The following is an 18,996-nucleotide window of genomic DNA, read 5'->3' on the forward strand; positions in this document are numbered from 1 at the left end:
CTCTAAAGAACATAACTCCCGAGCAGACTTGTTGTCGAAACTAGCAAACTCGGGGAAGGGAGGTCGATAGAGGTCAGTCATTCATGAGACCTTGAAGTCGCCTAAGACCGCAGAAGGGGAACCAACCAACCTCAGTCGCGTGGAGATCTTGAGGGTAAGCTTGGAATAAAGGAGAAGGCATCGGTCATTGACTCAGGAGACCTTGAAAGTTCCAATGGTGACCACCTATGGGTGGTTGGGAGATGAGTCTCTAGAGGTTCTGCAGGTCGACACTGTAGAGACTTGGATAACTCCTTACCAGCGTTACTTAGCTGATGGTTTGCTTCCTGCAGAACCTACGGAGTCTAAGACAGTTAAGAGTTATGCGGGGAAGTATACCCTCATAAATGGCAAAGTGTTCTGTCATGGTTATACCCACGCAATCCTCACTTGTGTAAGTTGGGATCAATGTACCTACATCATGGAGGAGCTTCATGAAGGCATTTGTGGAAGTCATGTCGGAGGAAGAGCTCTCTTGTTGAAGGTTATTCGAGCTGGGTATTATTGGCCGACTATGAAGGAGGATTGCGTGAAGTATGCACAATGATGCGAGCAATATCAAAAGCAAAATAAAAAGGCAAAAGGAAAAGACAATTATAAGGTGACAATGATGCTAGAAGGTGCGGAATTAAAGAACAAGGAAAAGAAACCAAAATAGAATTGCCCAATGGAAACAAGGAAAACCAAACAAGAACATGATACAAAGAGTAAAAGATGGAATGACAATGGAAGAAAAGATGAAGGAAGAAGAAAGCTTATGTGATGGATTTGAGAAGTGGAACACGCCACATGAAGTGTGATTGGCCTCCAAGATAAGTGAAGATAGCCGCCATTTGAGAGCTCTCAATACTCACAAGATAAGAACTAAATGTTAAGAGGAATTCAAACCTCACTAGCACCTCACACAATTTGTGCAGAGTAACTCTACTTCTATTAATTTCAACTTGTAAAATACACTAGGTAGGCCTCCTATTTATAGGTGAAGGAGCCTTGGAGAACAAGCTAAAGGGGTAGGATGGGAAAAGGGAAAAAATGGGCAGCCTTAGGGTTTGACTAAGTCAAACCCTCATCCTAGGCTTGTCCTTCTAGAAACTAGGTCAAAATACCACCCAAAAGGGCTAGGAACAAGCTAAAATGCTACCCACACCCCCTATTATGCTAAAGGTACCTTATTCTAGCCTATATTTGTTATTTGTACCCCTAAAGAGAGCCCAAATTATTTAGAACATATTTGTATCTTATGAGAAGACCAAAAGGAAGAATAGTTGGTGTGATGGTTTATGCTCAGCTTCTCTGGTGAGGTCCATGTGATCCTTGGTGGGGTTATGAATTGGTCGTTGAGATGACTGTTCATCATGTGCTTTGTCTTTTTCTTCCTTGGCAATCTTCATAGCTACTTGGGTTGTATCATGCCCCCCAAGTTCAAGAGAATTCAACCTCGAATTCAGAACTCCTGCAGATAACATAGTTAGTTTGTTCACATAGAAGATAGTGCAAGGATTGGGATGTTAACTCAACTTATGTTCTTTAAGTGTTGGGAGTGCATAAGACGAGGTTCTATTAGTAGACCAAGTTTTAAAAGAATGTTTAGGAATGACAAATCTTTGTGATGAAAATCCTCTTAAAAGGTAGAAACCTTTAGGAGGTGTTTGAAAATCATCCCTAAAATTCTTTAAGAGAGATGGCAAGTAAGTAGAAACCTTTGGGAATGAAAAAGAGAAGGAAGAAGTATACTCTGAAGGCGCAGTTATTTTTGTGAGGTTTAATAAGATGAGACCCTTTTTTTTACTTTCCTTGGCTTTTTCATTTTCTCTTTTTGTATTTATTTGTATTTGTTCGTTAGTTGCTAACTTGGTGCTTTTAGTTGGACAGTTGGCAACGATGTGCCCAAAACCTAAACATTTAAAACATTTCATATTGGAGGTTTTGGTTGGTGACTTAGTGGTAGAGGTGAAAATGTGGTCTCTAGAAACTTTTTGGTGTGTAGTGATTTCTTTTGAAGAATGGGAATGAGAAGTTTTTGCATAAATGTTGTTTGTATCCTTCCTTGAAGATTTGTAGAAGTCATCACTATGAGTATTTGTGAAAGTTGTTTTCTTCGAAAGTTGTGATTCCGCCTTGATGGCTAGGTGAACCAACTTCTTGAAAGAAGAGTACTCATATACTTCTACAACATCTTGAATTTCTTGCCTCAAACCACTCACAAACATAGTTATCTTTGACTCATCACTATTAGGCATATTAATTTTAGTCAAAGTTATTTCTAAATCCTCAAAATATTCCTTTACCGTTTTAGGTCCTTGATGAAGCCATTGGAGCTTCAACAAGTGTTCCTTCCTATGAGAAGGAAGAAACTGTGTGCGCATACATGCTTTCAAATCATTCCAAGAGACCACGGTTGGCCTCTTGTTTAGCCCAATGTCCATTATAGTTCGTTGCCACCATTGGTTGGCACAATCTAAAAAAACTAGGGAAGCTGACCTAACCTTTTGGTCCTCGAAGACCTTATACACATTAAAGAGATTTTCAACTTTAGCTTCCCATTCTAAATACAAATTAGGGTCATTGGACCCACTAAAACTAGGTAACTTTACAAAATCAAAAGAATGTTGTGGTTGGTGGTGGTGTTGATGGTGTCGTTTTGCAAAAGTGTGCACTCGCCAATCATGTTCTTGACTCCCATGGTGCATGGATGGTCTAGGTGCTCTTGGCGGCTCCAATCTCCTTTCTTGATTTTTCCTCGCTTGAGCTTCTTCTAGTCTTTGCAATCTTTTCACTAGTTGGCTTATTTTCTCGTCTTTGTGGACAAGTCGATTCTTGACCTCCACAAGTTCTCCCAAAAAGGTGGGCTTTGTGATATGATTGCGGTTTTGAAGATTCACCTAAAGACAAATGACCCATAATCCACAAGTGACAAACAATTAGAGAAATAGAAATTAGTAAGAAAAACACTCTCAAGTTTGGGCCACGTATGGAGAGATCACTCAAAGCACTTAAAGAAAACAAATTCTTCCCTTAACCAAGGTCTTTCTTAAGGTTGAAATACTCCCACTTTAAAGTTGCTTGAAAGTAAGAGCAAGAAATTAAAGGTACTTGAAAGTAAAGAATGTAAAGACAAGGAATTAAAATTGCAAGAAATGTAAATTGCTTGAATGTAAAGTGTTAAATCAACTCAAAAAGATGAACACAATAATAACTCTTGATACCACATGATGTGAGTTGATTTTAAGTTGATTCATTAGGTGACACTTTTAGAATTAGGATCGGTAATTCTTAAGCAATTAAGGTGAGAAGTCTAAGGAAATTTCTCACTGGACATTAACTTAACAAGTGTTAAGTAGGTGTGAAGGTTCATTTCCAAAGACCAAAGGAAAAACACAATTATAGGTGATTATGAATGACAAAATAAGGTACAGAAACAAGAACACAAATCAAGATAAAGGAACCGAATAGAAACACAATTAAAGGCAATTGAACCGATTAGAATTATCAAAGAAAGCATATGAACTTATTAGAATCAAGAACACAAGAACAAGACATATTTATCAATTGAAATGGAATGGAAATGGAATTGGAAGATGAAAGCTATGAAAGCTTATGTGGTTGAAGCTTGGGAAGAAGGTTCACACCACTTGGATGGTGAATAAGCTCCAAGATAATTGATGTTGCCGCCACTTGAGAGCTCCCAAACACTCACAAGATAAGACTAAGTTAGGAGAAACAATTCTCACTATTCTCACACAATTTGTGTATAGTAACTTTACTCTTCATTCAATATGATTTTACATGAGCCAAGCACTTCTATTTATAGTGTGAGAGGGACGGATTTAAGGTGGGAAAATTCAAATGAAAACCATTTGAAAATGGTGCCTAAAGCAAGTCACATGGAAGGTGTGACTTCACTTGGAAGGTGTGACTTGTTTCCTTTCTTCTCATAAGCCCTAAACTTCTATCCACACCTCCATTTTATGTTCTATTTTAAAAACCTACTCTTAAAACAATTACAAAAAGAGACATTAATTGATGTTCATCTCCTAATGTTTGTGCCTTGCTTCTAGTAATCCTCTAAGGCATGGTGGATGATGAGATCATGGGTTGAGCTTGGGCCTCATATTGGGCTTGGGTTTGGGCCTCAAGCTCCCTTTCTCCTTGGTCCTCATTATGTGAGTCCAACTTATTTACAACATGTTTCTAAATATTTAAGAAGACTAATAGGAAGAACTTCAAGTGCTTTGGGCTTTGTCTATTCCTCCTATTGAAGAGGTTTTCCTTTGCTTTTTGAGATGACCCTTCAAAGTTGGCATATTTGGTCATCTTCTTGTGGATGTGGGTCGTATCAATTTTTGACCTTAGTCAACCCTCCTAGGTTGTCCTCCCTTATTTCCCATCCTACCCTTGCCCTTCTTGGCCACTAAGGCACCCATTCCTATAAATAGGGTGTCTTACTCCATGCATGACATGTTAATTTTGAAGAGAAAAGTTATTTTGCACAATGTGTGTGAGAAATGTGTGAGGTTTGAATCCTCTTGGCTAGGTCTTATCTTGAGTGGTGTGAGACTCTCAAGTGGTGGCCATTCACTCATCTTGGTGGCTACCAAACCCCAAGTGGCGTGAACCCCTCTCACAACCACTCCATAAGCTACTATTCTTCCACTCTTTTCAATTCATTTTCATTTCATATATGTCTTTGTCTTGAATTCTTGCTCTTGGTTTTGCTTTTGTTATATGCTTATGGTTCATCATTTGGTTCGGCCATGACCACCATTGATGTTTACCTTATTTCCATTTCCATTCCACATTGCATTCCATCCATCTCTTTATATTGATTTTTCATCTTTGCCTTTGTGAAGTGAACCTTCACACTTACTTAACCATTTGGTTAAGTTCGTGTCCAGTGGAAATCTTCCTTAGATTTCACCATAAATTGCTAAAATCCCAACTCTAAGTAAAATGTCACCATAAAATGGAACCATCTAAAAATCAACTCACATCAATGAGGGACTATAATACGATAAGAAATCCAGTAGAAATAAAAGGGGTTGCAATGTAGTGAATATTAAAGAGATAAAAGAATTCAATAACTTCTTATAATGTTTAGAATTGTTTGATATACCAATGATAGGAATAATATTTACTTGGTACAGAGAAAATGGTGCATCCGAAAGTAGAATATATAGGATCTTAATGTCCCAATAATGGTGTATGCAATGGCCAAACAACAAATAAATGGTTCTAGATAGGGTAGTATCAGATCATTGTGGGGTGATTTTCAAAATACAGTAATAGATTAAGGCTCAAAGTCGTTTAGGGTACTAGATGCATGACAACAAGTACATGGATTTAATCTCCTAGTTAAGCAGTGGTGGGCTAGCTACCAGATATCAGGAATGGGGATATTCGTTATAAAAGAAAATTGGAATTATTGAAAAAAGATCTGAAAAAGTAGAACATGAAGGTCTTTGGGGACATAAATAGGAAAGAAAGAAACATTAACAAAGAAGATTAGAGATCTGGACTTTGAAGATGAAAGTATGGGACAAAATAAACATAAAAAGATAGAAAAAGGGTGAGTTGCTAGATGAACTAAAAAAGGTTATATTTAATCAAGAGATATTGGAAAAACAAAAGGCAAGAGTAAAGCGGTTATCCCTAGGTGATTTCAACTTTGGTTACAATCATACGATAATAAATTGGAGGACGATGAAAAGTTGTATCAAGGGTGTCATTCTAAATGAAAATGGATAGAGGACCCTAAGGTTGTAAAGAAGGAGAATAAAAACTATTTCCATAGTCAATTCAGAAAAAGGGGGAAATGAACATGAACTTAAACGGAATGTCGTTTTAATATATTTTTATGGAGGATAGTATAGATCTTACAACCCAATTTATAGAACATGAAGTATGTGGGATAGTGTGGGACTGTGCGAGGAGTAAAACACCAAGACCGGATGAGTTTAACTTCACCTTCATTAAGGCTCATTTGGAAATGCTTAAGGTTGACTTCACTCAAGCAATAAATTATTTTCATAAATTTAGGAAATGGCCTAGAGAATGCAATTATTCTTTCATCACTTTAATCCCAAATTTGAAAATCCTCAAAATCTAAAGTAGTATAGGTCAATTTCTCTTATAAGCGATCTTTACAAAATCATGGCAAAGATTTTAGCAAATAGATTGAAGAAAATCCTACCTAAAGTCACTGACTATTCATAGTCTGCTTTCATCTTTGGGAGAAATTTACTAGATAATGTACTTGTAACTAATGAGATAATAGATGAGCTAAGACATAAGAAGAAGAGCGAGGTACTTATGAAGGTAGATTTTGAGAAGGTGTATTACACAGTTAGGCAAGAATATATAAAATACATGTTAGAAAGACTTGGATTTTTTAGAAAATGGGTTAGCTAGATTTTAACATGTTTGACATCAACCTTGATATCAATACTGGTTAATGAAAGCTCCACAAATTAAATTTGGCTAGCTAAGGGCATTAGGGAAGGGGACCATCTAACACCATTTCTATTTATCATTGTAACTGATGGGCTAGCTGGAATTATAAGAAAGGTAAAGAACATAAAGTTGTTAGATGGAGTGAAAAATTGGAAGAAAAGATTTAGAAGTATGTAGGTTACATATGTTGATGATAATTTTTTATATGTCAAAATAGTATGTAAAATATATTAACCTTGAAAGCAGTAATAAGATTCTTTGAGGAGATATCATAACTCAAGGTTGATTTTTTTTTTAAGGCAAATTGGGAGGGATTGGGGTAAAGAGATTCAAATACATCAGTTTGTTGCTATTATAAATTGCTCAAACGTGTCAATTCCTTTTAGATTTTTTTTTTTTTGATCAGCAATGAATAAATAAAATTAAAGGGGATACTTTAGGGGTATCCCAACCCATATACAGTAACCAGAAGTGGACTTCCTATATCATCCACAAAAGAAACTCTCCTTTATGGTTGGAGCAGAACAACCTTAAAGTGAGAAAACCAAACCCAAAAATATAACCAACAGGTTACCTTAAAACAACATTCAACTTTACCGAAACACCCAGAACCGAGGCCACCTACATTCACCTCGCCACACGACGAGTTACCCATGCACGTTGCATAACTTCGGCGACCACCGATTACACACATATGGAGAACACCGCTTCATCGACCGGCGATCATGTTGACCTTTGCATAACTTCGACGACCACCGACTACGCACACATGGAGATCGTCGTTTCATCGACCGGCGATCATGTTGACCTTTGCATAACTTCGACGACCACCGACTACGCACGCATGGAGATCGTCGTTTCATTGACCGGCGATCATGTTGACCTTGTATAACTTCGGCGACCACCAACTACACACATATGGAGAACGTCACTTCTTCGATCGGCGATCATGTTGACCTATGGAGAACGCCCCTTCATCGACCGGCTATCATGTTGACCTTTGCATACCTTCGACGACCACCGACTACGCACGCATGGAGATCGTCGTTTCATCGACCGGCAATCATGTTGACCTTTGCATACGGCCACCGACTACGCACGCTAGGAGATCTCCGTTTCATCGACCGGCAATCATGTTGACCAGAACGCCGCTTCATCGACCGACGATCATGTTGACCTTTGCATACCTTCGACGACCACCGACTACGCACGCATGGAGATCGTCTTTTCATCGACCGGCGATCATGTTGACCTTGCATAACTTCGGCGACCACCGACTACACACATATGGAGAGCGCCACTTCATCGACCGGCGATCATGACATCCTTCCCCATTTATTTGTAACTTCTAATGCAGATAAGGGGATTCAGCATCCAATCTGTAAAAGAATAGTTAAAAGAGGAGCCCCTGTGCTTTAGCCACTGCCAGGATTTAAGCTGGACTTTCTGAACAATCTCCTCCACATCTACTTTCCCTTGTCTAAAGACAACGGAATTCCTTTGCTCCCAAATACATGCCACTGTAGTTGCCCACACTCCTTTCCAAAAGAGGTTTTGTCTACTACTAAGTTGGGGTAGGTAAAAACTTTCAAAATGAGATACGATGGTATTCTGCTGGACCGATACAATGCCGATCCATCTAAGACATAACACCCACACCCTCTGAGCAACATCACATTCAATGAAAGTATGTTGACATGTTTCCTCCTTTAACTCACACATAGCGCAGATAATTGTATTCAAGATCACCCCTCTTCTGCTCAAATTTTCTCTTGTAGGTATTCTACCTATAAGGACTCTCCATGTTGTGGTTAACACACTGGGGAAGGTTTTGATTTTCCAGAGATAACTGAATACACCATTTTGGGAGCTTCTACCCGGGTGAGCTATACATTCATACGCAGCGTTAACAGAGAAAAGCCCCGAATCATCGAACCCCCACACCCGAATATCTTCCTGATCCCTTGATAGCCTAACTCTTGATAAGTGCATAGCCAGATCTGATTCCAACATGCTTTCCCACTCAAATCTAGCTCTTCTCCATCTATGTTTCCATTCCCATATTGAGTCTGCCCAAGAGCCAACCTCTTCCACTTTTTGGCCCTGGTTCAAAGAGATTGAATAGAGCCTAGGAAATAAGGTTTTGAGACTACTATTACCGGTCCATGCATCCTCCCAAAATCTTACTTTGTCTCCACTTCCTACTTTCCATACAATTTGTTGATTAAACCAACCTTCTCCTTCACCCTCCGTGCACACTTTATGTAGGTCTCTCCACCACCAGGATTGGACTTTTATTGGTGTTTGTCGGCATTCTAGATCCACCCCATACTTGGAAACCAACAACTCCTTCCACCTCCTTTTCTCTTCAGATATCAAGCGCCACCTCCATTTAGCCAGAAGAGCATAGTTGAACTTCCTTATATCTCTGATTCCCAACCCACCTTCCTCCTTTGGTTTACACAGTACTTCCCAGCTTACCCAAGCAATCGGTTTTTTCTCCTTCCCCCAACCCCATAGGAACCTCCGTTGTAGGCTGATTATGCTTTTGCACACACAATCCGGTGCTTTATAAAGCGATAGATAGAAAAGAGGGACAGCAGTTATAACTGATTTGATGAGACAAATTCTCCCTGCCAAAGATAGAAATCTCCCTCTCCATGCATTGAGTCTGGCTCTCAACTTACTTAGAACTGGCTCTCAGAAAGTAGTATTTCTTGGATTCCCCCCCACCTCCAAGCCCAGATATTTAAACGGGACTCCCATCTGATCACAATTCAATGTCTTTGCATAGCATACCATGGCATTTCGGTTAACATTTACACCTGCAATTCTGGATTTATGGAAGTTAATCTTCAAACCTGAGGCTAGATCAAACCCCCTAAGGATTGCCTTAATAGTGACCACATTCCTACGAGACCACATTCCTTTTAGATACATAGGAATGCCAATTGGGAATAACCTGAGGATGGTCGAAACGTGGGATAATGTGCTAAATGAGATTAGGAAGATGAAGGGTAAGCATTTAACTTTTGTTGGTAAGTTCTTTCTGATAAAATATGTAATCTCATTTCTTCTTATCTTCTTCTTATCCTTCTTTAAATCCTCAACACTGATAGCAAATGAAATTAGAAAAATCCAAACACAATTCATATGGGGTTGGGGATCATAACAGAAAAAAAAAATGGGTGAAGTGAGATACTATACGCAAATCAAAAGAATTAGGTGAATTAGAAATAAGAGATGTCGAGTTTTAATGAGTCCTTGTTAGCGAAATGGAAGTGGAATTTGCAACAGAGAAAACAACAATTAGGAGGAATATTTTACAAACTAAATATGGAGATTTGAGAAACTTAGACACTACACAATAGTCTAAATATGAAATGGTTTCTTGATCATTCATGGAAAGAAGTTCATATTGCTTTCTAACTTCTAAGTGATTGCATTTTCACTTTCTTAATTTTTCCAGAATTTCCATAAACCTGCTTTAAAGTATCCCACGCCTACTTAGATATGGCAACCTCTAAAATTTTCTGAAAAATTGTTATAGGAATACATTGATGTAACAAGACTCTAGCCTTAAAATTTAGTTTCTTATTCTCCTTGAAAATAGTCTTTAGCTTTTCTCCAACATTCTTAGGGGGTTCTTGAAATCCAATCTTAACAACCTCACCAACTTCTTGAAAACCAAGAATTGCATCTATCTTAACACTCCAATAATCATAATCCTTCCCATCAAATGTGAGAAAATTTTCCAGTATACCTACCACAATCATGAAACACCCACAACAATGTTTCAACAAAATACGTATTTCCCCACAGTCCCACAACCATACCGCTGGATACCACTTTGTTGGGATACAACATAGTACTTGCACACATACACACTGTGTGTAAAGGAACACAATAATAGAGAGAAAATAAAAAAGAAATTTTTTCATTAATTTTTTATTATACATCCTACATGTATTTAAATTGTTTTGTATAACTATAATGACAGTTAATACACTTACAAAAAAATTTAATTATTTAAACAATACAATAAACTATTATATATTAATCTTTTAAAAGTGGAAAACTAAGCAAGGTAAAACTAGATTTGTTTTGTAAAAGGGTGTTAATGTATAACAAGTAAAACTGAAGACGTGGACAGCACTCGGATAACTCTGAATATCTATGAGATGTCTCTTGGTTCTCATTATTTTGTGTGGTTCTAACAAGATATTTTCTTATTTTCATGCCTAAGAAATCAGATGAAAAAAAGCAATAAGAGGTAGTCGCACTCTTGGTTTGAAGTCCAAAGGTGAAATTTGAGCATCACCAGCATGGACCATCGACAACATCAATTCAATATTCTGTTCTGCTCTGCTTCAATCGCACCCACCTTTTCAGATGACACAGAACTTTCATTTGGTCCAACCTTTTCCGCATATGCATCTTTGAAGACAATCATTACATTACAAACAAATCAATTCAACCAAATAAATAAAAAGAAGAAGCATAAAGAGCACGCAGAGCCATTTATAACACCACCATTTGCTTTCTCTCAGACCTAACTCTGATGGAATATTATATTTTTAAAGGATTGTTTGTGTTGCAATTATTAACATTCATTTTTCTTTATACGTGAATATCATCAATGTGATCAACATTAACATTCAATAGTTATAGTTATATAATGAATTTTCAAAACTATTATATGATGAAGTTATATAGAACTGATATTGAGAATTTAATACTATTTACTATATTATAAACAAGTCTCTTACAACAAAATAGCAAAATAGTCTGTGAGAAATTATAAGTAAGAATTAATACACTCGTCGAATTTCACATCATCTATTGTTAATTAAATAATATAATCCTATAAAATAATTAATACTACTTGAAAAATGAAATTATACCAATTTTTTTATTTTTTAATTATATTATCTATTTTTAGATTAATTATTATAAAACTACAAATTAAATATCGATTTTTAATAAAATAAAAAATATTTAAGTTAGTAATATATATTTTTTATTTATAGATAAATAATTGTATTAAATATATATTATTAATGTGAAAATTTAAGAAATAAAAAGATATATAATAAATTAAACTTTTCTTATTTCTAAAAGATAGTTGGAAAAGTTAAACAGTTAATCATGTAAAACACTTTTTAGTATCACACTACAATAAAATAATACATAAGTCTAATTTTATATAAAAATAATTAGTTATTATAATAACTAAATTATATATTATTTTTTATATTAAAATAATTATTAATATTTAAAATAATTTTTATATTAATAAATAATTTTTAAATTAATATTTAATTATTTATCAAAATTTTAACTATTAATTTTAAAATATAATTAATTTGTAACTAAAACTTTTGTAGTTAATTAAATGTCAATTTAGAAAATAATTTTTAATAATAAAAATTATTTTAAATGTTAAAAAAGAAATTAATTTTTAAAATAATATTTAATTTAATTAATATAATAAATGATTTTTTTTCTCTAAATTTAGTATTTATTTAATGATTTTATTGTAATTTCATTTTATCACAGAAATTATTATGTATAATAAATTTTTTAATTTGACAATAATTACTCAAAATCAAATTGTAATATGATATAGTATGAAATTTGGTTACATAGTGTCAATCATTAAATTCCAATTAATTTTTATGATTTTAACATTTTATTTCATCTAATACTTTAAAATATTACATTCATTTTAATTACATGTTTATTTATTTTTTGCAAAAGTATGAATTATTTAGAAAGTCCATGCAGTCCATAGATTTGCTTCCCATGAAATGAAGAAAATCTGGTGACAGTCATAGGTTTCAGATGTTGAATGGAGAGCAGATACAATGACGTTTCAGTTACATTTTCACGAGAGTTTTCTTTGTCAGTGATAAGATTTACATTGACAAAACAAAGAGGTGACAGTACAGTGCTGCTAGTTACCCTTCAACACTGATCAATACAAAACTAGGGCTCTAATCATTTTCTTGCATGTCACCCTTTTCTTAAACATTTTGCATTTTCAACAACTCACCTTCTGGATTTTCTTCTATGTAACTATCCACAAAATTTATATTCATTCTCTATGAATCAAAGCTACCAATATATAATGACATTATATGCTTTAATCACATAACAATATTATTATATTATAGTGGGGCATTAGTTATGATAATCTATTATACTAGTAACTACTCCATCTAAATGAAGTAAAATTATTTTTTCTGATAAAAAAACACTCTAATGAAGTAAAAGATTGAAAGGGAATATAAAGTTGAAACATAAAATAAATAGTTAATGAATTGGGTTCATCTTTATAAGTTTGGTCTCTTAATAAGTTTTTTAATCAATAAAAATGTAATATTTTAATTGAAAATAAAAGGGTGTGATTTAATTGATATATTAAATTTTATTCTTATTAATACAAGTAAGTTCTTAAATATTATGTTGGATATCTCACATCGACTAGAGATACAGACATTTCATAATATATAAATGGGTGCAGACCTCAACCTTATGAGCCGGTTTTATGGGATTGAGTTAGGCTTAAAGTCCACTTCGTAACATGGTATCAGAGCCATTTTCGAGCCTATCCTAACGAGTATTTGTTAGGCCAATAAGGACATTTCATAATATATAAATGGGTGCAGACCTCAACCTTATCGGCCGGTTTTATGGGGTTGAGTTAGGCTTAAAGTCCACTTTGTAATATATTATTAGGGTAAACATAATTTATTTTGTATATTTATATATTATTGAGAATGCAGTATACTTACTGTAGTCATATTTATGTTGATCTTTATTTTTGTTTTAAAAAAGGGGTGATATGCACTCTAAATTTTGTACGTACCAAGAAAGAGTGATGTGTATCTATCAATAAAAGCATAGAGTTAATGATGTGTATAATTTTTCAACCTTATATTTTTGTTGGCATATGGAAGAAAAAGAAAGAAAAACAAGAAAAGGAAACAACAAAAGTACAATTTTAATTTCTCAACAATATATTTTTGTTGGTATATATACACGGATGAAAAAGAAGAAAAAGTAACAAAACTACAATTTAATTTCTTACCATGACCTTACAAATAGAAAAATATTATGAAATAACGTAAAATGATTATGACGATTTTCATTGGTGTAGAGTTAATATTTGTAACTGAATATAAATCACTAGATTCTATATTTTTATTTATTGCGTAAGGATCACCATGGATAAAATTTAGGTATAGTTTTTAAATAGACATTTATGTTTTTAAGAAATGACATCTATATTCTTTAATTTTTTTGTAAAGTATTAGTCACCTTTCTCATTCTATTTAAAAATAACATATAAACTATTTTTTTTTTAAAAAAATAAGAAAAATAAAATAACAATTTACAATATTAAAAATAAATCACTTTTAATAAAAATTAATGGTTTAATTGTAGAAAAAATTGTACTTAAACTTTTTTTTAAGGTATTCTTAAATGATGTTTGAGAACTGTCTATCTGTTATGCATAAACTTATAGGACTAACCATAATCACAATATTAATTACTAACAAAATTAATCTGTAAAGTAGTGGAGTAGATGAAACATATTGTTATATTGTTGAACTAAATTAGTATCATCATTTGATTTAAATATAGTTTTATTATAATAGAATGTAAACACGGTTTTTTTTTTATCAGAGAATGTAAACACGGTAATAAGTTAATAAATGTAATTAGGGCATGTTTATTAACTCTTTTAGAAAAAATATTTTTAATAAAATAATGACTTAAGATTTTTAACATTTTTGGTTAAATTTATTTTAAAAGCAGAAAACAAAACAATTACAATCAACTTCTTGATAAAAATGGTGTAGTTTAGAATTATTATTAATTTGAGTAAAAAAATATTATCAATTTATCAATTGAGAATACGATTTTAATTATATTATTTTATATTGAAATTATTTTAGATTGACATGATTTTAATTGACCGATTAAATAAAGTCGTGCATCTACTTTGCATTTGGTGTCTGGTACTAAGAGGATGATTTGTGGAAGAAAATTCCCAAGTCTAAATATGGAGGTTGGAGAAACTTGTAAGAACAAAGATCAATGCTAAGGATTCCAGTTGGTTGAGAAATTTGAAAGGGGTTTGGAGGATGGAGGAATGGGGTAGAAACTTTGAAACTGTTGTGAGTGGAAAGTGGAAAACGGGAAAGAAGCCTTGTTTTGGAAAGATGTTTGGGTGGGCAACGAAGATTTGAAAAGCAAATTTCCAACTGTTTTCTTTGTGTGGTAATAAAGAAGGTAATTTAGAGTCTTGTGGGGAGTGGTTTAACAATAGATGGGGGTGGAAATTAGGTTGAAGGAGATGTCTGTTTGATTGGGAGAAATATCAAGAAGTCCAGCTGTTATAAGAGGTGAATGGAAAGGCCCCTATTTTGAATATTGAAGATAGTCAGGTTTGGAAGGTTGGTAAGGATAGTGGATTTTCGGTAAAGTCTGCCTATGTTATTTTAAGAGGCCCTTATGAGGGAGATTGTCTGTTTGTCTCCCTATGAAAGACTTTTGTTTTGCCTTCAGCTCAGTTTACTGCTTGGAGGGTGTTGCTTAATTCGGTTGCCACGAAAGATAACTTGGAAAGACGCGAGGTCTCGGTTGATAGCAACCTTTGTTGTTTTTGTATGGTGGAAGTGGAGTCAACAAGTCATTTGTTTTTTTAATGCAGGATTGCTTGGTTAGTTTGGAAACAGTGCTATGCATGGATGGAGATAACGTCAGTTGATCACATTGATCTTGGTTCACACTTCTCGCATTTTAATTTGTTAAATACTCATGTCTAGGTAAATGTTGTTTGAGTTAGTATTTAGACTGCAGTTGTTAATGAAATCTGAAAGCATAAGAATAAACATATTTTCAAAGGTGGAGTGATTGATCATTCAGAAATGTTCACCTTGACTCAATTAAAGGTTTGGTCTTGGGTAACATCTAGATCTGTTTCTGTTCGCTTTACTTATTTTGAGTGGTGCTTCAATCTTGTGGCCTACATGTTTTCGATTAAGTGAACTTCTGCAAGGTTTCTTCCTTTGGCTGAGATGATTGTTGTTTTTAGTTTTATAAGGATTAGGTTGTTTAGAAGGGATTTGGTGGGTATTGTTGTGTTATGGTAATGTATAAGAGGTTTATAAGGGTTGGACCACCTGTGAAATGATTCATTTTTATTATTTTTTAGTTGCTGATAAAAAAAACTACCCCACAAATTATAAAAAAAAAACTTTTGACATAAAAAACACATTAATTTTATTTATATAATAATTAAGTTCTAGCCATAACTTTTTTAAACATAAACAAGTATATCCTTAATCACATATTTTATAGATATTTATTACTTTTATATTAAATTAATGTTTTCTAAAAAAAGTTTTATATTTTAACATAACAATTTATAATTAGTAATAATTTAATTTTATGATATATTCAACCATTAATTTTTTTTATAAATATCTTTAATTCATAACTTAAAATTTTAATTTTTAAGTTTATTCAACACAATATTTTAAAATAAAATAAAAAATAGTATTAACGTGAATGTGAATTATTGAAAAATAAATAATGTAAATTTTATTTATGAAAAAAATACATGTGGACATATGTTATAAAATTACACGAGTTAGACATATTTTCTCTTAATATAAATATTTGTTTAGTCTTCATTAAATATAAATAAATATCATCTAATTACAATTGACAATAAATCCTAAAATAATCATTTTTTTACATGATGATTTAGGTTTGCTTAAAGCTATCAATAGACTTTTAAATGAAAAAAGTAAATCAAAATGGTGTAGTTTAGAATTGTTATTATTAATTTAGGTAAAAAAAAATATTATCAACTTGTAATAATAACACTTTACTTATATTATTTTACATTTAAGTTATTTTAAGTTGACATGACTTTAATTGAAAAATGAAACAAAGTCATGAAACTACCCTACACGAGTTCTACACAATCCACAAAAAAATCATAGATCATGGACACAACTTCATCTTTCATTATGTTGACCATGAAAATTGTTTGGCACCTCCACAACTTCTTCTATAAAATCGTTCTCACCTAAAACTTGACTAAATCGGTAATAATTTTTTTAGGTTAAATGTGTTTTTCATTCTTATATTATAACGTAAAATTGGATTTTGTACTCTAAACTTTAGGCTTCATAGATACCTAACAAACAAATATTAAGTGGTTTGTATTATAATATTATATCATCCATATCAATTAACTTAAAATATTTTAATATCATTCTCCACACTTAAAACTTATTTTCTCATATTGTAAAAAAATTTACAATAACTTTTCTAATAATTTTTTTACTAAAAATACTCTAGAGATATAAAATTTGAACTACAAATAAAATTCAATTTTGCACGTGAAAATAAATGAACGAACACCATATTTAACTATTTTTTAACCCAAATTAATAATAATGAGTCTAAATTAAACTATTTTAATTGAAAGGCCTCTTTTCCAAAAAAAAAATCATTTATATATATAACACCTCATGTGCTCTTGAACACATTGTACTTTTAATATTTATATTATATTATATATTATAGTTATTAGGAGACTCAAACTTTTGTTGGCTACTGTGTGTCTGTGACAAGTGCCCAGGGACCTGCAGAGTGATAAATTGCCTGCAATAAAAATATCATACTATTATTTGGTCGGCAACATTCAAAATATCATATTGTAATATATTTTTCTTTTTTTTGAGAAAAAACATTAACTGAATTACTTATTAATTGAAAATCTACTAGTTTTCAAATTTACAAACATTCCATAATCCTAGGCCAATAGAATTGAACCAATATATTATTTTTTATTAATTAAAGTAAAGTGCTTATATGCAAACTCTAAAAGTAGCTCATTGTTAATCAGAAGACCATTCATTTAGCCTTTCTTTTCCTTAAATTACTTCAGGAAAAACAAAGTGTTTTATAATGACCTCAGATTAAGGTATGTTTCAACTCCAAGGAATTTTTTATTCAATTGAAAATTAACTTCTTCATTATAAATATGAAAAAAATTATAAGTTTGTTAAACTAAAACTTAGTTAGTAGCAAATTAGTTTATTAAATTAATTTTTTTTAACACAATTAATTGATAAATTAATTGTTAAATGCAAAATATAAAAAAAAACATAATTATATATAAGTTTTAATAATAAATGAAATTTGAGTTTTCTAAAATATTAAACTACTATATAATTATAATTTTAAATTTTTTATTAAACTTTTTAATAATCTATTATTTTTTTTTTAAAGTTTATATACTACCGCAAAAATCATTTTATTTAAAAGAATAAATATTTTTTTTTCAATGTACTATAATGCAAAATTAGTTCCTCCTTAATCCAAATTTTATTGTAACAAAACTATTGAAATAGTTCCTTACCATATTTTTTTTAAGTAAGAAACGAATTTTTAATATGAATTGTATTATAATATTATAACATTTAACGATGAGTTAACATGAAATATTTTAACATCCTAATGCATGTCGAAAATGTTTGTTATTGTAGCAAAGACTCATTCCAATAATTTTCTTACTACAAGTATATAGAGAATCTAAAGTTTGTACTATAAAAAAAACCAATTAAAAAACCAATTTCGTATTAATGTACAAAGATAAAATATATATTTAATCCTTATTTTAAATAAGTTGATGTAATGTATTAATCAAATTTAATTTGTATTTAGTTTTAGAAATTTAATTTTTTATTTCTTATTTTAATCTTGTTACATTTAAGTTCCTTTTTACCATTTGTGTTTATGTAGCTTTCACGTAATGAAAAATTTAATTACTTCAATTTCAATTTTTATGTTAATCTTTTTTTAATTTGAATTATATAAAAATTAAAAGTAACCTAATAAATATAAAAAAATATTAGAATAATTAATTATATTTATAAAATTGAAATAGAAAATAATTGATAAAAAAAATTGAGAATAAAAAATATGTAATAAAATATAAGGAATAGTAACACAAGAAATTAAATAAGTTATAACCTAAAAGTTAGCTAAACATATATCTTATAAGCCAAAAACTCATACAATAAATTTTTTTGAGATGTTTTATTAAACACTTTTGGGTTGATGAAACTAATTTATAAACAAATAGTTAGATTAATGATCTTAGTAAACATATTCTATATAGGGGTAGAAATATAGGTCAGCTCCATATATAAACTTGAAATTTGTTAAACTTACCATACAATCTCAAGATTTGTGAAACTCACCACACAATCGCGGAATTTGTGAAATTCATCCGTTTAATTTTAAATAAATTTATCTATCATACTCAAAATTTATAAAACTCATTCATTTACATTTAAATAAATGTATTTATGATACATTATTTATTCACCATAATTTACAAGTTTAACTTATTGACCATTTAAAAAATAAAATAAGAATTTGTTAAAATCATACATTCAAATTTTCAATAAAATT

General features: G+C 31.8%; 1 protein-coding gene across 1 annotated transcript; it reads left to right on the forward strand.

Moving 5' to 3' along the window:
• The first annotated feature begins 214 nt into the window (after positions 1-214).
• On the forward strand, positions 215-586 carry LOC137838555 (uncharacterized). The gene has a single exon (XM_068647802.1). The coding sequence runs from the start codon at positions 215-217 to the stop codon at positions 584-586; it is 372 nt and encodes a 123-aa protein (XP_068503903.1).
• Positions 587-18,996: the final 18,410 nt, after the last annotated feature.

The sequence above is a fragment of the Phaseolus vulgaris genome, chromosome 4, assembly GCF_051622355.1.
Source record: "Phaseolus vulgaris cultivar YP4 chromosome 4, ASM5162235v1, whole genome shotgun sequence".
Classification (NCBI taxonomy): Eukaryota; Viridiplantae; Streptophyta; class Magnoliopsida; order Fabales; family Fabaceae; genus Phaseolus; species Phaseolus vulgaris.

Coding starts and splice junctions, on each gene's coding strand:
- LOC137838555 (XM_068647802.1), top strand. CDS start 215: ATGGTGACCACCTATGGGTGGTTGGGAGATGAGTCTCTAGAGGTTCTG.